Here is a 21,384-nt window from a genome sequence, read left to right as displayed (position 1 = left end):
GATCCCAGAAGGCAGTGCTGAGGGGCTAAGGAATTATGGGAGTAGTTTAGGGGCTGGATGTTTTGCAGCAATTGAAGCTCCTTGGAGGAGCTCAGCCCCACCTTGAACTCCAGGCCATCCTCCCTGCAGCCAGGGGTTCCTTCTCACCCCATTAGAGGGATATTTGGCCTGGAGGTGGTTTGAAACATTTTGACCATTTTTCTAACTCCATGCCCTTTGACAATGGCTGTCTTTCCATCAACCCACTTCATTTGCAAAACTCATATAAGCTTAATCCTGGAAGTCAGAGTTCTGGACAAAATAGAACAGGCTGGGCAGGTGGGGATGTGCCACCCCTGCCCCGGCCCCGCCCCACGCCTCCTGAGCTAATGCTGAGCTTCCCTGGTGTTGGCTTGTGGCTGCCCATCCTGCAGGCGTCCAGGGAGACACGGGCTGCTCACGCACTTTATTAGGATGCACCTGGAGCTGCAGCCCCTCAGAAATGGATGATGGGGGCCCAGCCTGTCTGGAGCACCAGGACCTGTGCAGGGTCTCCAAGGGGTCAGACCTACTCCCCCATTGTCCTCGGGCAAAGGGGACCATGGCCCGGCACCCCCCATCCCATGTGAACACTTCTCTGGAAGATATAAAAAAGTGTCAAAGCCCCTCCCATGTAGGCAGGAGACCCCATGGCTGCCCATGCCGAAGCATTCCAGGAATGGGGTCCTGGGGGTTCAGGGCACCAGCCTCTCCCCTGAGCCCAGCAGAGCACCAAGTCCTGCGATGTGTGGGGCAGGTTTGGATACAGCCCTGTCCCTGGTGGGTGGTGTCCTTTGGCAGAGAAGCAGGGTGGCCCGTGGTCTAAGCGCAGTAGGTGTCCGCCTTTACCACTTGGCAGTACATGGTCATGGCGAAGGTCAGGCCCAAAATCTAGGGACAGGAAGGAGATAGGCAGGGCTGCTGAAGGGAGCCACAGACCTCTGCTGCCAGGTGCAGCCGGCCCTCCCTGACCTGCTGCAGCAGTGCCTCCTGCACAGCACCTGCTTACCAGCTGTGAGGCCCCAGAGACACATTTCTTGTAGAGTTTCAGCCACGTGGCCCCCATCAGCACTCAAGGACTGTGTTCTGCAGCTTGGGTCACATGATCCTCCCTGCTTGGCCCAAGGCCCCTGCAGCTTGCTCACTGTGCCTCAGCCTAGCTGTGTCTACTTCTGTGTGTGTCACCCAGGCTGGGTGGGCTGCCCTGGTGGCAGGTCTGACCTCATTCTGGAGCACTCTGGTGCTGATGCTCAGGGCTCCCACCTGGACTGGGAGCTGGGGCCACAGGCATCAGGATGCATCTTGTACTGGGCAGTCCTACGACTGCCAGCCTGGGGCTGCAGGAACCACGCTGCCTCCCCTGCTAGGAGACCAGTGCTGGCAGCACCCGATCTGAAACACCAAAGGTCACCTCCCCCATTGTCACCCCTGACCATGCTCTGTGAACCCACATCTGCCCATGACACCTAGAGTCCGCACCTGAAACTTGGGCCACCCCAATCCCAAGCCCTCCCAGGGCAAGGCCATTGCTGCTTTTCCCTGGGCTCAAAAGCCCCCCCAGGCCCTGCCCGGCGCACCTGCACCAGTGCCGTGCACAGCCCAAAGATGCCCACAGCCAGCAGATTCTCCTGGAGCCAGGCCTTCACCGTCTCATAGCAGGGCTGTGGGAGAGTGGAGTCAGCCAGGCCTTGCCTGTCCCATCCCCAGACCCCAGAGGGTGGACTGCACTCACCGCCTTCCACCAGGTGCCAGGCGCATGCAGCCCACAGCTGTCACTGAACTCCAGGCAGCAGGAGTCAGGCACACGGGTGGCATTGTAGACCTCAAACCAGTCCGTGTAGTTGGAGACACCACAGCAGCGGAACTGGGAAAGCAGTGTGTTGGGGCTGGCCAGAGAGGCAAGGGCAGGCAGGGGGCACCACTCCAGCCCTTGCCCCCCCCCACTCCCCCAGCCATGCCTCACATCAGTCTGAATGATGCTCCAGGCGTTGGTGAGGCCCACGTTGCCCTGTGTGCCATACAGATGCAGGCCCTTCTTTAGGTCTTGCTGGGCGTACCTGTCAATCTGGGAGTGCAGTGGGGTCAACAGCACTCTCTAGTGGGTGCCTTCCAGCTCCACTGCCTCCCTCAGCCAGACCTGCCCTGCCCTTGTCCTGCTCTCACTTCCTGGAGCCCACCCCATCGTGCCCAAGGATACAGCTCCCAGCCTTATGTCCTTCTGGAAGCCCTCAAGGGCCCCAGGGCCTCAACCCCAGGCTGGCAGGGCCTTGAAGGGCCTGGGGTAGAGCACAGGCTGAGTGGAGGCATATACGTCCACTTAGTACAGACAGGTTTGTCTGCTCTGCAGCTGACAGCCTGGCTACTATGCCCACGTCTTGACTTCAAGGTCATTCTCTGGTGAAGGAGCCAGAGCCCAGGGCCGGCTGGGGTAGACACAGTAGGCCCTGAGCATCCTGTAGTGCCAGAGTCGGGGAGGTCTCCGCAGAGAAGCCGGTGCTGGGGGTCAGAGGGACACCGAAGCTAGGACCACAACCCTGGGTATCAGCCCCTCCTGCTAGAAGTGGGTAGCCAGGCACAGTGGCCACACTTGTAATTCCAGTGACTCAAGAGGCTGAGGCAGGAGGATTGCAAGTTCAAAGCCAGCCTCAGCAGCTTGTTGAGACTGTCTCCAAGTAGAAAGGGCTGGGGGCGCAGCTCAGTGGTAAAGCACCTGTGGGGTCATTCCCCAGTACCACAACAAATAGCAGCAGCAAGTGGGAAGAAAACAACCCACAGCTGGGGACAGTGGCAACGACACCATGTGACCCAACACTCAAAGCATGCACTCGCCAGAGGTTGTCCAGCAGCCTGGCCACGAGTGGGCAGTGCTGCTCTGCCACCTGAATGACCATGGCCCCCCCAGGGGGCCACTGTGCCTCAGGAGAGTCCCCACCAGCCTGTGCTGCTGCCTGGACTGGACTTACCTGGTCAGTGTAGGCGAAGAAGAGCACAGCAATGGTGGCCTCCAGCAGGAACACCAGCAGCAGCAGCAGGAAGAACTGCAGAGGGTGGGAGCAGGGCCTCAGCCCCAACCTGCCGGCAGGGCCACCCACCTTGCCTCAGAGCCCCGGATCAGCGCCCTCCACCTCCACCCTCAGCCGCTCTGGACACCTCAAGTGGGAGAAGCCCGGTTCGCTAGGCTCTGGCCCTCGCTGCCTCTGGGATGTCCTCACGGGGACATGAAATAGGTCCAAACCCACTTACTCATCTGGGACTTTATGGGGCCCATGAGTGTTCCTGCCCCCTCCCCGGGGCGGGGCACGGAGGGAGTGAGTCAAAGACCTGAGCAGGCCCTACCCAGGAAACCCCGAGACTCAGGACGCCCCCTAGCCCTGCTGGAGGACCCAGCTGGTGTGGTAAGGCGCCTCCTCCGGAGCTCACTTTCCCAGGCCAGGAAGTGTCCCTCCGGGAACACTGTAAGGCCAAGGTGAGGGTCTTCCTGAAGGCAGGCAGGTCCAGGCCCAACAGAGCTGCACGTGTAGCAGGGCGTGCCCAAGTCCTGTTGACAGGCCACTGCACTCCCCCACATTCTGAGAGCACCCCACAGCCCCTCAGGCCAGGACAGAGGTGGAGCTGGCCGAGACCGCACAGCCCCAGGACCAGGCACACTCACGGTGAGCAGCAGGCACTTGTTCTCCTTGAGGGCCCCAATGCAGCCCACAAAGCCGATGGCCATGACGAAGGTGCCTGTGACGATGAGCAGGTTGGCAGCTGACAGCGACGGAAAGGAGGAGGACAGGGTGGCGAAGTTCCCCTGTGTAGCAGCCAGCCAGATGCCAACACCCAGGACGCCACAGCCTCCCAGCTGGGGCCGCAGTACCGAGGAAGAGAAACAGGATGAGGCCACCCCCAGGGAGCTCCTACCCCGACCCTCACCAGCCCCACTGGCCTCCAGGGTCAGATACTCCCAGCACCCCCACTCCTGCTGCCTGCAAGAAGCACCCGGCTTGTCCCTTCTGCTGTCCTGCAGGTCCACCCACACCAAAGCCTAGTGCCCACCACAGGGAGGCCAGGACAGGCAGGTCCACCCCTCTGGACCACATGAGGTGGTCAGGCTTTTCAGTGGCTGGTCCTCAGGATTCCAGACACCAGGCCCTATGTCGCCACCTTCCCTGGATCTCAGGTGTCTGTCTGTGCCCTGCACCCCAAGAAGGGAAAACCTGGCTCCTGGTGCATCTGCTCATGATGAGGTCATGGTTCCTCACTGCCACCTGGACCTCATCCCCTCCCTGGATTCAAGAGCTGCTGACCCCTGAGACTGGAAGTAGGAGGGTCTCGCCTCTGCACAACCACCTGGACCTCATCCCCTCCCTGGATTCAAGAGAGGGACTCTGAATTCCCTCATTGCCCATCATCACGAGAATCAATAAAGTGAGAGCAAGCATGGTGGTGGCCTGCAATGGTGACCAACAGGGTCTCAGGAGCAGGGTTGGGAGCTGGGAACCACTGCTCAGCCCTTGTCCCCACTGAGGTCTTGGGTTCTGGTGGTTTGGGATAAAAGCAGAGAATGTGTGCAAGGTGGTGTGTGGGCAGGGAGGCACCACCAGCTACTAGGCTCTGGGACTGCCACAGCCACTCCTGGGATGGAGCTACTGGAGACCCGCATACGCCCCAGGGCAGGCTCGAACCCAGATGTGCACAGCTCCATGGAGACGCAGCATCCACCCAGGGCCACAGGGACCTCACCACCCCACAAAAGGCTCCTGAGCCCTGATGGCCAAAGAAACGGAGCCTGGGCCCTGCAGGAGACAGAACCCTGCCCCAAGAGGCCTGGGTGCAGGGAGATGCCACCCATCCCCACTTGCACACTGGACCCTCCTGATTCAGACTTCAGCCCAGGTGGCAGGGTCAAGGGCAGGGCTGGCAGCCACTGCTCCCTCAGTACTAGCTGGCCAAGACACGTGATGCACTTCCTGGTCAAGCCCAGCTGGCAGGAGCCTGCAACAAAGTCGGGGCATGAAGCTCCTGCCCAGGCCTCTCACTGGTGTCTCGGGCCCCTCTGGGTCAAACCCCGGGAGACGGGACAGTCCCCTGCTGAGCACCCATGACCTTGCCTGTCCAATCTTTCCAGGGTGAGTGCAGCCATTTTCTCTGCCCTGTAATTCCTGCTAAAAACCAACACTTGCACTTGGCATTCAGCAACAGAACATCTAGATGCTGTGAACTCAGCCTGACCTGGGAGCTGCTGACCCCTGAGACTGGTCACTGTGCTCGTGGGACTCTCCCAGGCCAGGCCAGGGCAAGCGTAGGAAAAGCATGGGTCCCTATGTTCTGGACCCAGGGAGGGGCTGTTGTGGACCTGGCAGAAGGCTCAGATGGCTCCTGAGCAAACCTGGCCAGGGGCTGCCACAGAGGAGACCCTGGCGAATGGAGAAGGGTGCATGTGCCTCAGGTGGCACAAATGTCCCCTTGCTGTGGGACCAAGTTCTGCCATGGGATGGAGGAAAGCCCTCCACCCCCAGGCACCAGCAGCTGGGAGTGGGGTGCCATCCGTGGTGCTGAACAAGCAAGGCAAGGGGTGGCGGCTGGATGCTGCGCAAGTGGGTACTGCTGTTTTCTGGGGGTGGGGGAGGCCTGGCCAGGCACCTGCTCACCTCGTACTCCTCCTGACCATGTCCCCTGCATCATGCCCCAAACACAAAGCTTCCACGAGCCATGACAGACAGGGTCCCTGGTGTGCCCTAGGCCATGTTCGTGGCCTAAAGCAGTCCCCAGGCCTGGTGGGTCTTCCAGGACCCAGTTGGATAACGAGGCAAACAGGCACCTGAGCTGCTGTGCAGGAACACCGGGGGGGGGGGAGACACACCCGGCCTTGTCCAGCACTGCCCTAGCAGGGCCAGGGAGGTTGGAGAGCAGGGCTCCCCAAGGCCCGCTGGGTCTGCGTGGAGGAGCCTGGACACCATAGGGAAGTAAGAGGCAGGCCCTAGGGTCAGGCCCACCCACAGGGCTGACCCCAGGCCTGGTGCCTGGCTCAGTGCAGCCTTGGCTGTGGCCAGTCACACCGGGAGGGCCGCACCTTGGGGCTGAGCACCCAGGCCAGTGATGGGCAATCCCTGAGCAGAGGGGAGGTACATGTCATTCAAAGCCCCACTGCCTGCACCATCCACCTCTGCCTTTCAAGGGCGGCAGACAACGTGTGTCAGCAGGAAAGCAAGCTGCTGGGGCAGCCCTGGCACGGGACACACAGGTCATGGGTTGGACACCACCGTGGAGAAGGGCTGGCCCCAAGGAGGAGTGCCCATTCCAGGAGGTGGGCCAGTCCCCAGGACAGCCTGGGCAGGTCGGGACCCTACACCTCAGCCCCACCCTCAGATGGGAACCGAGCACTCCACAGACACCTTGCCCACCTACTTGGCCACTGCCCACACTGACAGGCGACACCAGCCCACACCACCAGACACTCTTCACACCACACGGCAGTACACACACATGGTCACATGATACTACACCCTGAAGCCCACTGTCCCCTGGGGCCCACCCCTCCCACAAACAGCAGGCATGGGCACACAGACAGAATCCTGCACAGGCAAGGAAAGTCACCGAACCTGTCACTTCAAAAGTGTTTCTGCACATGCAGCTTTTGAAACATTTGGGCAGGAAGACTACAGCCTTGGGCTGGGGTTGTGGCTCAGTGGTAGAGCACTTGATTAGCACGTGTGAGGCCCTGGGTTCAGTTCTCAGCATCACATATAAATAAATAATAAATGTTCATCAACAACTAATAAAAAAATTAAAATTTTTGCTTAAAAAAAAATTACAGCCTCGTAGTACAGGAGAAATGGGCTCATTAGCCTCAGAGACAGACGCAAAAGACAGAGCTCAAGGGCTGGGAGGCTGGAGTGGTCGTCTCCGGGGTCAGACGTGGGGGGCTGGGACCTCCCGCTCCAGCACTCCTTCTCCAGCCCCCAGAGACAGACCGCCTCTCACTGTGGGCGGGAGGCAGGACCCCTAGACAGCCTGGGGGAGGGGCCAGGCATCCTGGGGGACGGCAGCTGAGGAGACACAAAGGAGAGGGGCTTCCTGCCGTCCATGTCCCCAGCCCAGCTTTGAGAAGAGATCACTGGATCTAGTAACAGACTTCATTTGGTGATCTTGTCATAAGCAGTTTCAGAGAGATCTGAAGACTGGAAGTCAAACAGGGGTACGCAGAGATGCTGCACACGACCGACTTCTGGGTACTATGTGCAGCTTACCTGGCCCCTGAGCTCTGCTGACTACTGATACCCATGGCAGCCCCTGGCTTCATGGAGGCTGCTAGTGCCTGGCATCCATCAAATGTGCCCTCTCCAGGTCCACTGGGGCTGGTGCCAGCCAGCCCTCCACCCACCACCCCTCCGGCCACAAAGCACAGTGTAGCAGATGGACAAGCAGCTGGCCACGTCCTGGGAACAGGGTGGAGGGCTAGGTCCCTGCAGAAGCCCCTCTCCTGCCAGGTTGGCAGAAACATGACTGGTCTTGGCTGGGAGGTTGGCCACCAGGTAGAGTGAGTTTTCTTACTTAAACTTGGATGTAATTTGTCCACTCCCAAGACCTGCCCACCCAGCAGAGCACCAGCCTAGAACCCACAGCTGGGCAGGCGACCCCCACCCTGCCACAGCAGCCCATCAGGGAGCCACCTACTCTGCAGGGCAGGCAGGACTGTGGTTTCCCCCTGGGGTGTGCTTTCCTGTCATCCCCGCTACTGGCTGATACAGGCAGTAAACGGAGGGTTCCCTCAGTGTCCTGGCTCTGCCCTTTGCTGTCCCCTCCTCCATCAGACTCAGGACACCCTCCTCAAGGGCCAGCAACAGAGCCACTGTCAAACATCATCTCAGTTCACCAAGGGTGAAAGAAAACCAAGGGCTAGGCAAGGCCTCTGCCTCGTGACTGGCAGGACCTTCCTTTAGATTCCAAGGCTACCACGGGGAGCAGCCCAGGCAAGACAGAGCCCAGAGAGGCCCAGGCCCCTCCCAGCAGAGATGGCAGGCAGAGCATATACCCTGCACCTCCTCCAACCTGGGGCCTCTGCCCACCTGGGGTCAGCACAGGCAATGGGCAGATGAGGGTCCTCCCACATCTCTGTTCTGGGGTCCTGATCCTACCTTAGGCACAGCCCCCAGAGGGTGCCGAGGAAGAAACTGATGCACCCAGCCAGGCAGGACTTGCTGAGGTCCTGGTGTCTGGGTAGTGGAGGCAGGCTGGCAGGTAGGGCTCTGACTCCTACTCTGGCCACCTAGATAGTCCCTGACCACAGCATGCAGGGAGCAGCTGGGGGCTTCTGCTGAGAAAGGCTGGGAAGGGCATAAGGAGGGAGGCCTCCTGAGCAGAGTGGGGAGGGGCCACTGTCTGGGAGAAAGCTGCGTGGCTGAGGTCCAGGCCAGCACCCGGCCCGTACAGCTAGGGAAGCATCCCCATCCTGCTGGCAGGCTCGGCCCCACTCAGACTGGCCACCGGGCTGGAGCAACTGCCCGTGGGCAGAGCCCCAAGTTAGGGCAGGGGTGGGGAGGGGTAGGGGTGGGGAGCTGGCTTTGCTGCTGCCCCACCCCTGGGGACCTGGAAGAGCTTTGTTGGCAGAGACCCAGCTGATGACACAGCCTCAGGCCTGAACACAGGGGTCCCCGGGGCCACCCCATCCCCACCCCTTCACCACCACTGGCACCACAGCCCACCCCACCTCGTTCATGGGCCCTGCACTCTCATTCTCCCACAGGATGGCCTGCCGGGGGACACCCCGGGTAAGGGACCCCGAGTCTAACCTGCCACTCCACTGTGCACATCTCAAAGGAAGGCTGGGCAAAGCCACTGCTACCCACAGAGCCAGTCGGCTGGAGGAGGCAGCTGCCAGGGGTGTCCCAGCAGGGGTCACGGGGTGGGTGCCCTCTGAACTCTGGTTGCAGGGTTAGCTCCAGCTGGGAGGTCAAGGAAGCCACGCAGAAGGGGAAGTCCTGTCAGCTGATCTCCCAATGTGAGTGGGAAATGGAGTGGGGGCAAAGTCCCTCCTACGGGCAACAAAGGGCACAGGGTCCCAGGTCAGGAATGAACCAGCCCCACCTCTCCCACCCACAGCCTGTCACCGCTCAGAAGGGGTTCAGGGAAAAGACAGGGTGGACATCACACCTGCCAGGACCAAGGCAGGAAGCTCCCCTAAGCCCAGCACCGTGTCTCCTGCACAGTCCTGCCTGTTCACAGCCCTGCGTACTCCCCTGTGGTGGCCTCCAACCCAGGACCCAGCCCCTGCTCCGGTCCCAGGCCTCAGACCTACTGGGCACCATTTGGGGAGAGGGTGGCAGGCAGGTGTGTGAGACTAGCTGCAAGGGACTTAGGTCTGAGGCTGGGGAGTATAATTGGGTAATAAAAGAGAATCAGATTTTCCAGCCTAGGGGTCCCCAGGGACCGCTGATTTCTTCTTTCCCAGGTGGAGGACATCATTTAGGGAACAGCAGAATGTGCCTGCTCTGTAGCTGTAGGGTGCATATAGGGTGCAAGGTCCCACAGGGGGGGCCCAGACTGCTCTCTGAGGCCCCCTTTGAGGCCCCCTTCATCTCTTCCCTGCAGACAGGTGTCCAGGTCAGGAAAGAGAGGGTAAGCAGATCCCCATCTCCTGCCCAGGTCCTGCCACTAGGTTGCCTGTCTCTTCACACCACCACCCACTCCCCTTCCCACTGCTGGAGACTTGCTGACCCTGCACTGACCACATTGGTGCCCACTGAAGCTGCCCAATCTTACCAGGAAGACATTTCCCCACACACCCACCCTGCCGCCCACTTCCTGGCCTACAGGGCACTGCTCAGCCTGAGGCCTGGGTCTTGCCCCTCCCAGAACTCTCTTGCAGAGGACAAACCCTTGAGGTGACCCCTTCTGGAGTTACTCCCCACAGGCAGCCCAGGATGGCTGCCCTTCTCTGTGACCCCCAGCCCCTGCCCCAAGCCAGGCCAGGCAAGAAGGTGGACCCAGGTTACAGCATGTGCCAGAACTGAACCACATGCACATGGCAGCACCTCCGAAGTCTGAGCTCAGCTGCGTCTCCTCACTCCTGACTCAGTGGTAAAAGGAGAGTCCGCACAGGAACTGAGGACAGAGCCTGGAATGACCTGGGGTGTCACTTCTCCACCAATCCTTCCCAGCCCAGCCAGTGAAGCCCCAGGCCCAGCTCAGGTAATGGGAGTCCCCCGCCCCCAGCTCCTCTGCGGGGTCTTGCCAAGCTTGCTCCAGAGCAGCCAGGTGTGGAACCTGCCGGGGCCCATCCTCCCTGGTGTGCTAGGCTGGAGGGGGTCACCCTCTGCTCCACCAGCAGGCAAGTCCCAACCCCTGCTGCCTCTCTGGCTTGTCAGCAATCCCCGTTGCACCTCTACAAGTTGGGGAGGCTGGGAGCCAGCGCCTGCCCAGCTCGCCCAGGAGTCCCTTAAGGTCCTGCGGCTCACTCAGGCCGTGCACACTATTTCTGGGGCCCTCTGGGTGACTGGGGTCCACCTAGGCTTGGCAAAGTTTCCTCAGGGCAGTCCTGGGGAAGGAGTCCCAGGGTTAGCGCTACAGAAGAAGGGGGCGAGGCAAGGACGCAGGCTGTGGAAGCCCAGAGGCAGAGGGTAGGTGCCCGCGCAGTGCTGGCCCTGACCAGGACTGGAACCCCCACCCCAGCAGAGGCTCAGGGTCGGGAGGGCCCAGCCCCATCCGGCGTGCACGTGCGCAGCACATCCTGTCTCAGCAGGAGGGGCAGGCGGGCAGCCCAGGAAAGCAGAGGTCAGCCGGACAGCAGCCCCTGGCCCTCCCCAGGTCCTGGCCCCCAGCCCTCCGCGAGCAGCCACGCTGCCCGCGCACTCACCCAGAAGAGCAGGTTGAAGGCGAACATGAGGTACTTGACACCCTGGAGGCAGCCGCGCGCCATGCTGCAGCGCTTCAGCTCTAGGAGGAAGATGAAGGACAGGTCCAGGTAGAAGACCACGTACTTGTTGCCCTTGGGCGACGTGTGGCGGGCCTGAGCCGCCTTGGGGCCGGGGTTCGCGTGCACGCCGAAGAAGGGGCTGCCGCCCGCGTCCTCAGCGTCCCCGGTGCCCGCGCGCCCATACAGACTGCTGCAGCGCCGGAAGGGGCCGCCGCGCGTGAAGCCCGGCTCCTTGCCCTCCGGCGACGGGCTGCGCCGGTACGCGGACTCGTCCGTGCTCGAGCGGCGCATTGCGCCGGGGTGGCCGGGGCCACGGCCGCCAGGAGCACCGGCTCTGGCCGCAGTCAGCGCCTGGCGCTCGCGGTCCCGGGCCGCCCCATCCCGCCCTGGCCCGGCCCCCGCGGTGGCAGCGGGCGCGCAGCTCCGCGCTGCCCGACACCTGCCCGCCGCCGCGCCCCGCGCCGACCGCCAATCCGGCGCCGCCCCGCCCCGCCCTGCCGGCCAATCGCCTGGCCCGGGGCGCGCCCCCACCCTTGCGGGGTAAGGAAGAGGCCCACCCAGGCCAGAGGAGCCTTTGGGGGGGCAGATACTAAGCCCCGCAGCTCGTCCCCCAGCCCACGCCCCTGGCCCACCTCACCCCACACTGGCCCGCCACGAGACGGTGGCAGAGCAACCTCGACCCGTGCGAAGGATGTGCAAAGCTCTGTGCAAATTTAGGGGTGACCCCGTTGCTGTTGGTGGCAACGTGGCTCCAGCTTTAGGTACCTTGGGGAGTCCTGGATGCCCCAGAGGGATTGCCTGAGAGGTTTACTCACTTAAAAGGAGGGACCAGACAGAGGAGCACAGGAGTGACCCCAAAGAAACCAGCAATTCTCCACAGACCCAGGGTGCTCAGGCTGGGTTCTTCCCCAGTCCGATCTCCTAGACTTGGGGAGCAGGGCCTGCTTCACAAGCAACCAAACAGTGAATGTTGGTCTTGAGAATCCACTGATACCATCTGAAATTCTCTGTAATTTCTGAACAAGATGTCCTGAATTTCAGCCTGTAGCCAGAGACCCCACCCCTCCCAGGCACCAGCAAACAGGGGAATAGGCATGGATGACCATGCACTGGTGAGCACACACAAGTTCCAATAGCCCATCACATGCCCACAAAGGTGGAGGACAGATGTGGGCCCATGCACCACCCCATGTCTCTGCAGCTCCAGCCGGCTTGGGCAGAGGCAGGGGGACCACAGCAGCCACAAATGTGCTCTGCACCCTGGGTTTAAGGCTGCAGCCAAGGCTTTCCCTGTCACCATGATGGTCATAATAGTGGTGCCCACTCCATGGACAATCCCGGAAACTTCAGTCCAAAGAGGGAGGTCTTGCTCAAGCTCCCAGACAGTCCCCGGCAGAGTGGAGGCTGGGAGAAGGAATGAGGAAGGGCCAACAGAGGGAAAGGAGGGGTGCCCATTGGCAGGGCTGACCAGATCTAAAAGCCCAGGCCTTTAAAAAGAAAGAGATGGGGTTGGGGCTGTAGCTCAGTGGCAAAGCACTTGCCTTGTACATGGGCGGCACTGGGTTCAATCCTCAGCACCACATAAAAAAAAATACACAAATAAAATAAAGGCATGCTGTCCATCTACAACTATCAAAAAAGTTTAAAAGTGGGAAGTGGCCTCTGGGAACCGTGGGTACCCAGTGAGGTCCACCCCTCTGGAGGCTGGAGGGTTCACTGCACCAGCCTTCTGCTGCCCCCTGAGGGTTCTGTGAGGATCTGCAGCCCCAGCCTTGGCTGGGAGGCAGAAAGCAGAAGAGCCCCGTGTACAGGAAGCCTATCAGGAGGTCTCCGCCTACCACATGGCCAGCCTGGGGCTTCCCACTACCTCCCTCATCCCCTAAGGATTCTCTGGTGTTGTGGGCCCACATACCAGGAGCCCAGCTGAGAAGCAGGAAGCAGAGTCCTCCCTCAAGGCCCTGCAGAGACCACTGCCCACAGCTCTGCCCAGGGAGCAGGTAGCAAACAATGACCCCACAAGACCCCTGGCGATCCCCTTACCCCCTGCCCAACAGCCAGCCTTGCACACCCGAGGGTGGACACACAGGGCTTGGGGGAAGTGAATGCACTTGTGGACACAAGAAGGGCAGAAGCCACAGGGTTCCAGGGAAGGCTTAGGGCTGACCAGAGGTGCTGACCTCTAGGACCAAAATCACCACCCACATTACATCACACACTGACACTCCCCCCAGCTCTGGAGTCAACTGCTAGGCTCCCTCTTAGGTGGCCCTGCAGCCCAGGGACACACAGACTCAACCACCGGACAACCAGATCCCCAGCAGTGCCCACGCAGTCAGCTCCCCTCCTTGAAGACCAAGAACAGGAACTGCCAGCTGAGTGGGGAGCCCAGGGCAGTCTCCCCACAGCCTGACTCCAGAGCAGGGTACCCAGAGCCAGGCAATCCTGAGCCCCAGCTTTCCAGCACCCCAAGTGGCAGAAACTGGAAGGGCAACAGTTATGGACAGGGTGCCCCAAGAGGTGCCAGAGGGTCTGGGGAAAAGGGAGGAAAAAAGGGACCTGGTCCGAGCTCCAGTACTGAGCCCAGCATTCAGGATGCCACTCCAGTGTGCCGCACCTGCACTGCTCTCCCTTCTCCAAGACCCTGCACACAACACCCACATTAGCAGATGAGGCCCATCTGACATGAAACCCGAAACCCAACCAAGGGCCCCAGGGCAGTCCAGCAAGGACTGGGCTCACTTCCGCGCCAAGTTGGATTCAGACAGTGGCATGTCACCTGTCCACAGCAGGGCCCAGGGTAGGGACACCGTGCCTCCCTGGCCCAGTGCCCAGCCCCTCACCACAAGGGTCCCATCCTCCACAGTGTGGGGATGTCTCTCCCAGAGCCTGAAAGCCAGCAGGCCAGGCCTCTGGGCCTGGTGTGGAAGACCAAGAGGCATCCCCCGCGCTGCCCACCATGCACTGCCCAGCCATGACCTACCTTGGCTCACCACGGGAAGGAGACCAGTGGACTGGAGAACGGTCAGCACAGCCAGCGCAGGGTTGAGCTCTGCAGGAGAGAGGGCAGAATGCAGGCCACACTACAAGTGGTTTCCCCTGCAGGTGCCCAAGGCCATGAGGGAGGTGTTCCAGTGTGGGCAGAAAGGGGGTGCACAGCCAGACTCCAGGCAGGCCTCTGACCAGTGGCCCAAACCAGGGCAGCTTTCCAACAGGGACTGCTCTTCAAGTTCGCCCACCCCAGCCTCCCAGACGCTCAAGCAGGATCACAGACTGGCCCACAAATAACGCACGGGCAGGAACACACGTGCTCAGAGACATGCAGAGGCACACGGCCAGGACATGCATGTGGGGACATGCAGTGGGGTCCACCCCACGGCCAGTGCCCAGAGAGCTGCCTGCATCTTCTACTGCCCACCAGGTGTACCCATTCCCCACCCCTCTTCAGCTCTCAGCAGACTGATACCCACACTCAGGAAGGGGCCTGCTCAGCCAGCTATGCCCCATGAAGCTCATCCATCTGCCATCAGGGTCCCCAGACCCTTGGCTACGTGGGAGGAGGTATGGGTGGGAAACTCTGGGGGGTGAGCCACAGAAGACCACGGTACCTACCTGTCCAGAACACATCCTACTCAAAGAGGACCTCCCCAAACTCCAAAGAGAGGTTGCCCACAGCAGCCCAGGGCAGGCAGCAGAGCCACCCTCTCTGAGACCCTCAGTGGGGAGTAGTACAGGCTGGGCTCGGGGGCTCAGAGCCCGGCTCTCCACACACAGCCCAGCTGGCCCGGGTAGACAGCAAAGCAGGAGGCGGGGAGGGCTGTGCCAACATAAACAGGCTGTGGTGTGGCCTCCTCAGCAGCTGCAGCCATGGCCTGGCTGGGCCCAGGGCTGCCCCAGGCAGAGGCACTGCAGACACCTGGCCAGGCAGGGTGACACCCCACACAGTCAAGCAGGGACCAGAAGGTGCACACAGCCCAAGTAGGACCATCTCCCTCCCAGCCTAATCTGAGCTCCTGGAGACTGGACACACCCCTCATACTTCCCCACCCACTTCAGGGAGGGACAGAGATCAGGGATGGGGTGGGAAGTATCTCAGTGGTCATCAAAAGGGCCCCAGTCTCTCCTGCTCAGCACCTTCCCCTGCTCCCTCCCCTTCGCCCTGAGGTGTCTCTCTATTGGAGGTCACATGGGAATGGGGGTAGAGGAGACACAATTAAACCTTTGGGGTGCCCATGTCTGAACACAGCTAAGCCAACCCAGGCCAGGTGCCCCCATGCCATGCACTCCTACAGAACAGTCTCTAGCATATCCTTCTTGGGCACCTGGGATGGATGACAGTGATGTTCCCAAATGCTCCCAGCCAGGTATGTGTCCAAAGGGTCATTGGGTTAAGCCAACTAGTCACCACCACTACTGCACACCCCCACTTGCCAGGACCCCCATAACTGTAAGGAGGCACTTGGATAGCAGACACTGGAACCTTCAGCACACAGCTAGCAACCAGAGGGACAGGGTGTGTGCAATGCCAGCAAGGTATCCAAGTAATCAGGCTTGTGACCCGTGCAGCATACTCCCCACCGAGCACACCCACAACACCCATCTGTCCCCGATGGGCTGAGCCAGAAGGCACAGATATGGAGGGTGAGGCTGGGGTCCCCAGGAGAGAGTCACCATTGCCATTCTTGGATGACAGCTTCTGGTCCCATCAGAGCTTTACAGATGGGGAAACTGAGACTGTGATCCAGGGCCAGAGGCACAGCCAGCTCAATTCCAGCCCAGTGCTCTGCTCCCTGGCCTCCACCACCCTCCCACCTGTAGCTGACCTGTTTCCAGGGCAAGGCCCAGGGTGGGGAGGGGCTCAGCAGCCAGAACTTCAATCACAGTTTTCCCTTGTTCCCTGCTCAGAAGTGACCCCTCCTCTGGCAGGAACCATGCCAAGCAGGATGCAAACCACACATCCTGGTGCCTGGACCCCACACAGAAGCATAACCACCTCCTGCTCCTGGCACCACTGTGCACCCTTCTGGAAGCCTGGGTGCCACCTACTGCTCACCAGGGGAGAGGGATTTTTTGAGCTGGCCAGCTGGCAGGCACTATAACCTGTGCCTCTGTGTGTGCCTGAGCTGGCCCAGGTCCCAGCCTACTTCTGCCCCCAAATGCACACGGAGGGACACATCAACCAGGTTGGAGGCACGGAGCAGGGCTGACTTCTGAACTCTCCAAGGTCCTCAGGTCTAGCCTGATTCAGAGCTCAGGACAGGCCTGAGACACAGAGCCAGGGAGGGGCAAGTGCCCAGGGACAGGCATATGGGCTGAAAGGGGGCGGCCTCAGGGTTCTCTGGTCCAGGTCCTCCCCTAGAAAGTCAGAGCTGGAGGGAGGAGGTAGAGGGTAGGAGAGAGGAGGATGCCACTGCCCCAAAAAGCAGCACCCCCCAACCACGGCCCCAAGCATGCATGCACGTGGAATTCAGGGAATGTCAAGTTGGCTCAGGCCTCTCTCCCAAGTCTCTCCCAGAGTAAACAACTTTTCCAGGCAAGAGCAGGGGTGGGACAGGCCATCCCTCCTCCAGGAAGCCTTTGGCCCACACCCATCCCCAGGGTCCCCCTACTGACATCCTGGACCCCATTCCCTGCCTCCCTCACCTCCAGTAAATAGCAGCTTCTGCAGCTGAGCATGGGCCAGACCCCAGGCCGCTGTGACTCAGGGCGGCTGTGCTGCCCTTATGGCCAGGGCAGGATGTTCTGTCCACTCAGCCTGGAAAGAGGGGGCAGGAAAGGGAAGTAAGTAGCCAGAGCTCGTGGCTCTGCACGTGGCCCTGTGGGGGACGGCAAAATCAGCTGCGGAGGTTGTCCAGAGTAAGGGCGTTGGTATAAAATCTAACGGGCAGCGGCTGTGTTCCACTCCCGACCCAGGAGACCCTCCATAGCCCTCCCCTACAACGAAGGCCAGAGTCCAACATTTGCCCCAGAGGGCAGTTGGCAGATGCCTGGGACTCCACAGAGCGCCTCCAAATCCTCACCCCCAGATCCCAAAGCGCACCTCCTCCATCAGATCTCCCTGCCCCCTCTACCCGGTCCCTCCCACCTCTCAGGCAGTCCCATCACAGCAAGAAGGTGCTGAGTCCAGGCTCGCCCCACCCCATCAATGTCCTCGAAGTCCTCAGTGGCCCGCAGGTCCTGCAGCCACAACCCCGGGGTCTGAGTCGTGTGGAGGAGGCTCAGCTCAGAGCGCACCCGCTCCACGACGCCCTCCCTGACCACTTCCCCCGCCCCCTGCTCAGAGGCGCTCGCGGGCGTCCAGTGTTCACCAAGCCCGCCGTTCCGCTCCCCTCTCGGGCAGGGAAGGGTGTGCGGCGAGGAACTGCCTGCCGCCGTCCGACCCAGTCGCCGGGCAGCCGGCGGACCTGCGACGGCATGGGTTGGGGACGTGCAAACTCCGCCGCAGGCGCCTCGGGGCGCTGCGTGGCGGGGCCGCGCGTCGTCGGGCAACCCCTGTCGGGCCGGCCACTGGTCGTGACCCACGCGTGGGGCTGGACTCGCACTCCCGGGTGAGCTCGAGCACGCGGGACCCGGCCTGCAGCCGGCGCCGTACCTGAGCGCGCGGTCTCCCGCTCGACGCCGCTCCCGCCGAGCAGCTGTCAGTCATGCGGGCACGAGAAACGCGAACCGCCGCCGCCGCAGCCTTTACGGCCGCACTGGGACGCCGTAGCGCCGGAATGTACCACTGTGGCGTGCGGGGACGCCACGTGCTACTGCTTCGGACGCGCGGGCCCCAGAAGCCGCTAGCGCGCGGGGATAACTTGTCGCAGCTGGGACGCGGACGGTGGCGGAGAGCGCCAGGGCCGTGGGGGCGGGCGAAGGCTCGGGGCGGGGCGGGCCCCCGTGCAGTGGACGCGCCCGGGGCGGGACCTGCAGGACCGCCGCGCCGCCCGCCCGCCAGCCGCCGCCATGATCATCCCCGTGCGCTGCTTCACCTGCGGCAAGATCGTGGGCAACAAGTGGGAGGCCTACCTGGGACTGCTGCAGGCCGAATACACCGAGGGGTGAGGCGCGGGGCGCCCGGGGAGAGCGGGGCGGGGGGCGGCGACCGGGGGAGAGCGGGGCGGGGGGCGGCGACCCGGGGAGAGCGGGGCGGTGGGGGCGGCGACCCGGAGAGAGGGGGCCGGGAGGTGACGACCCGGGGAGAGAGGGGGCCGGGAGGTGACGACCCGGGGAGAGAGGGGGGCGGGAGGCGACGACCCGGGGAGAGAGGGGGGCGGTGTGGCCGGCGACCCGGAGAGAGGGAGGCGGGAGGTGACGACCCCGGGGAGAGAGGGGGCCGGGAGGTGACGACCCCGGGGAGAGAGGGGGCCGGGAGGTGACGACCCCGGGGAGAGAGGGGGCCGGGAGGTGACGACCCGGGGAGAGAGGGGGGCGGGAGGTGACGACCCGGGGAGAGAGGGGGGCGGGAGGCGACGACCCGGGGAGAGAGGGGGGCGGTGTGGCCGGCGACCCGGAGAGAGGGAGGCGGGAGGTGACGACCCCGGGGAGAGAGGGGGCCGGGAGGTGACGACCCGGGGAGAGAGGGGGCCGGGAGGTGACGACCCGGGGAGAGAGGGGGCCGGGAGGTGACGACCCGGGGAGAGAGGGGGGCGGGAGGTGACGACCCGGGGAGAGAGGGGGGCGGGAGGCGACGACCCGGGGAGAGAGGGGGGCGGTGTGGCCGGCGACCCGGAGAGAGGGAGGCGGGAGGTGACGACCCGGGGAGAGAGGGGGGCGGGAGGTAACGACCCCGGGGAGGGGGGCGGCGACCCGAGAAAAGCTGGGCGGTGTGGCCGGCGACCGGGAGAGAGGGGAGAGGGGGGCGAGGTCAGCGATCCGGGGTCACCCGCTCCCCCAGGGAGGGGGGGCGGCGACCCGGGGAGAGAGGGGGGCGGTGTGGCCGACGACCCGGAGAGAGGGGGCCGGGAGGTGACGACCCGGAGAGAGGGGGGCGGGAGGCGACGACCCGGGGAGAGAGGGGGGCGGGAGGCGACGACCCGGGGAGAGAGGGGGGCGGGAGGTGTCGACCCGGGGAGAGAGGGGGGCGGTGTGGGCGGCGACCCGAGAAAAGCTGGGCGGTGTGGCCGGCGACCGGGAGAGAGGGGAGAGGGTGGCGAGGTCAGCGATCCGGGGTCACCCGCTCCCCCAGGGAGGGGGGGTGGCGACCCGGGGAGAGGGGCAGAACAGCTGTCCGTCTCCTCTCTGGAGAGTGTTGCCCTCTGCAGGGTGAGCAGTGGGTGTCTTGGGGACTTTTAGGTATCTCCCTGGAGGTCACAAGCACTTTTCATCTGCAGCAAAGATCTCCCTACTTCCTTTCTCTGTTAAGCCCACTTCTTGTCCTGTAAACCTTGCTGATCCATTAAGATGCAAAACAGATTTTTTTTTTTCTGAATACTGCCATCCCTGACTTTTGAGGCAGAGTCTGACCACCTGCCACCTTGTGGTCTCCTGTAAAGCCCTGGGGCTCACTGTGCCTGCATGTCATACAAGAGTCAGTGTGCAGGCCGAAAAGCTTGCTAGAGTGACCAGCATGGAAGTATCTGGGAGGCCTACCCCTTCCCAAGCGGCCATCTCTGTGCATTGAAGCCAGTGGTGTGGGAAGTTTTCCATAGCCTGAGAATGACTAAGTCCTAGGGAAACTGAGACTTGTAATTGGGCTGTGAAATGGGAGAGGGAGGATCCTGAGGAGGTAGATTCTCTCTTACTTGGGGAGCAGGGCTGGGGAGAGATTCCACAGTTTATTTCTTGTCTGATGAGGCCTGCCAGGATGACCAGAGCTCTACAGGGCCACTGATCTCTGTGTTGCACAGAACCTGCCCTGTAGGGCCTGAGCTAGATGAGAGGAGTTGGCACCTTGGTTAGGGCCTTGGTCCACAAAGCTCCCCTCCAGCTGTTCAGAAGCCCCAGGAGCTGCCTCAGTCCTGGGTACCAGCTTTAGAAACAGGCAGAAGGCAGGTAAAGGTGGGGTGGGTGTGACCTCTGAGTGAGTAGGTGGGAGAAGAGGCCCACTGGGATCCTGCTGCAGGGTCTCAGCTCCAGCCCAGGTGGAGCTGTCCACCTTGTTTAGCAGGAGGGTAAAATGAGCAGGCACCAGTGCCCAGAGAGGTTGGCTGTGGCTCCAGACCTGTGGGGACCACAGTCTCACCGCTCCTCCCCTTGGCACAGGGACGCCCTGGATGCCCTGGGCCTGAAGCGCTACTGTTGCCGCCGAATGCTGCTGGCACACGTGGACCTGATTGAGAAGTTGCTCAACTACGCACCACTGGAGAAGTAGCCACTGGAGCTGCTTTCCTGCTCTACTGATACGGACAGTGTCACGCCAAGTTCATCAAGCTGAGGTGTCTGTGGGTGGCAACGATGCGTGGCCTCAGCCACATGCCCCCCATGCTGGAAGGAAAGTTCAGTAAAGGTCTTGAGAATTACCCAGGTGTCCTGCTGATTGGCCTGGCCTGGGGAGGTCCCTTTGTCATGTCTCCTGCCTGTGTGAAGACTCGGCCCTCCCTCTTACACTGCAGCAGAGCCTACAGTAGGCAGAGCCCTTGGCTGGCTGGGCCCTGGCCCCTTTGACCACTAGGCAAGTCAGATCCACAGGCCTTCCAACAGTCACCCACCTGGTGCCTCTCCTTCCTGTTCCAGGTGGGTGGGGGTGGATTCTGTCCTTGATGCCCAGGAAGAGGGAGAGCTTCCCATAGCCTGACACCCAAGAGAGCTCAGGGGACCTGGTGTTCCACCCTGGCATTCCAGGCACAGAGACCCTATCACCTTCTCCCAGAATCTAAAGAACCAGGCTTTCTGGCCTGTGGGAGGGGGTGTTTTATTGTCAGCCAACCTAGACAGTGTCTGCTGCAGTCATGGCTGCCTGGCCCTGTGCTGCCTGCACCTGAGGTTCTGCTCCAGGATTTCTCAGGCTCCACCAAAAGCCAGGGGAGGGACAGCACCCAACATCCACAGCTGGGCTGGGGGGCTCTGAGGAGGTTCCCAGCACCCAGGTGTTGGCACTTGGTGCTCCAGGGTCTTCTGGTCATCAGTCCAGGCTGCAGCTGAGAGGTAGATGCCTCAGCCAGTCTGGGCTAAGGGTGTGTGACTGCAGAGGTATGGGAAGCAGCTCTTTGTCTCCTTCTGGGCCAGTCATTAGCTGCCCAGACATCTGACATGAGGTCCTCTGGGGACCTTAGGGACAGGAGTTAGGGTGGCCCCAATAGTGGAGGAGCATCCCCCTACATTCTGCCAGACCTGGGCCTCTCCTGCCCTCTGATCCCAGTAGGCCTGACTTGATCCTTAGCCTCTACCTCCAAGCTACCCCAAGTGGCCAGAAGGCAAGACTCAGGTGACCACACAGGTCTGCTTCCGTTTCCTCCTGAAGGGGTTCCTACCATTGGGCATCCCCTTCCAGTGTGTTCCAGGAAGACACTGGCCACCCTGGACCCTGGGTATGAGGCTCCTGGCTCCTG

The 21,384-nt window shown here is 62.0% G+C and overlaps 2 protein-coding genes across 5 annotated transcripts; one reads left to right on the top strand and one right to left on the bottom strand.

The window, feature by feature from the left end:
• Positions 1–430: 430 nt before the first annotated feature.
• On the bottom strand, positions 431–17,732 carry Tspan4 (tetraspanin 4). Of its 4 annotated transcripts, XM_027953602.2 has the most exons (10): positions 17,505–17,732; positions 16,556–16,667; positions 13,896–13,964; positions 10,856–10,935; positions 3,671–3,862; positions 2,982–3,056; positions 1,982–2,083; positions 1,751–1,882; positions 1,596–1,679; positions 431–909 (listed from the first exon to the last, which is right to left on the bottom strand). In XM_027953602.2, the coding sequence occupies exons 4-10, from the start codon at positions 10,916–10,918 to the stop codon at positions 841–843; spliced, it is 717 nt and encodes a 238-aa protein (XP_027809403.1). In that variant the 5' UTR covers positions 10,919–10,935; positions 13,896–13,964; positions 16,556–16,667; positions 17,505–17,732; the 3' UTR covers positions 431–840. The 4 variants fall into 4 exon arrangements, with proteins under 4 accessions (XP_027809403.1, XP_027809404.1, XP_027809402.1 ...); XM_027953603.2 differs by lacking the exon at positions 16,556–16,667; XM_027953601.2 differs by lacking the exons at positions 13,896–13,964; positions 16,556–16,667; positions 17,505–17,732 and having other exon boundaries at positions 10,856–11,235.
• An 80-nt stretch (positions 17,733–17,812) lies between these two features.
• Polr2l (RNA polymerase II, I and III subunit L) lies at positions 17,813–20,355 on the top strand. Its single transcript, XM_027953579.2, has 2 exons — positions 17,813–17,955; positions 20,099–20,355. Exons 1-2 carry the CDS (start codon positions 17,861–17,863, stop codon positions 20,205–20,207), a joined length of 204 nt encoding a protein of 67 aa, XP_027809380.1. The 5' UTR covers positions 17,813–17,860; the 3' UTR covers positions 20,208–20,355.
• Positions 20,356–21,384: the final 1,029 nt, after the last annotated feature.

Source organism: Marmota flaviventris, chromosome 9 (genome assembly GCF_047511675.1).
Source record: "Marmota flaviventris isolate mMarFla1 chromosome 9, mMarFla1.hap1, whole genome shotgun sequence".
In the NCBI taxonomy this organism is placed as follows: domain Eukaryota; kingdom Metazoa; phylum Chordata; class Mammalia; order Rodentia; family Sciuridae; genus Marmota; species Marmota flaviventris.
This window is presented reverse-complemented; position numbering and strand designations above follow the sequence as displayed.

Bases quoted from the DNA above. Each gene is read 5' to 3' on its own strand.
- Polr2l (XM_027953579.2), top strand. From the start codon at position 17,861: ATGATCATCCCCGTGCGCTGCTTCACCTGCGGCAAGATCGTGGGCAAC. The intron at 17,956-20,098 runs GTGAGGCGCGGG...CCCTTGGCACAG, and splicing joins CAGGCCGAATACACCGAGGG to GGACGCCCTGGATGCCCTGG.
- Tspan4 (XM_027953601.2), bottom strand. From the start codon at position 11,206: ATGCGCCGCTCGAGCACGGACGAGTCCGCGTACCGGCGCAGCCCGTCG. The intron at 3,863-10,855 runs GTGAGTGCGCGG...CTGCGGCCCCAG, and splicing joins CCTTCAACCTGCTCTTCTGG to CTGGGAGGCTGTGGCGTCCT. The intron at 910-1,595 runs GTGCGCCGGGCA...TCCTGTCCCTAG, and splicing joins TGTGCACGGCACTGGTGCAG to ATTTTGGGCCTGACCTTCGC.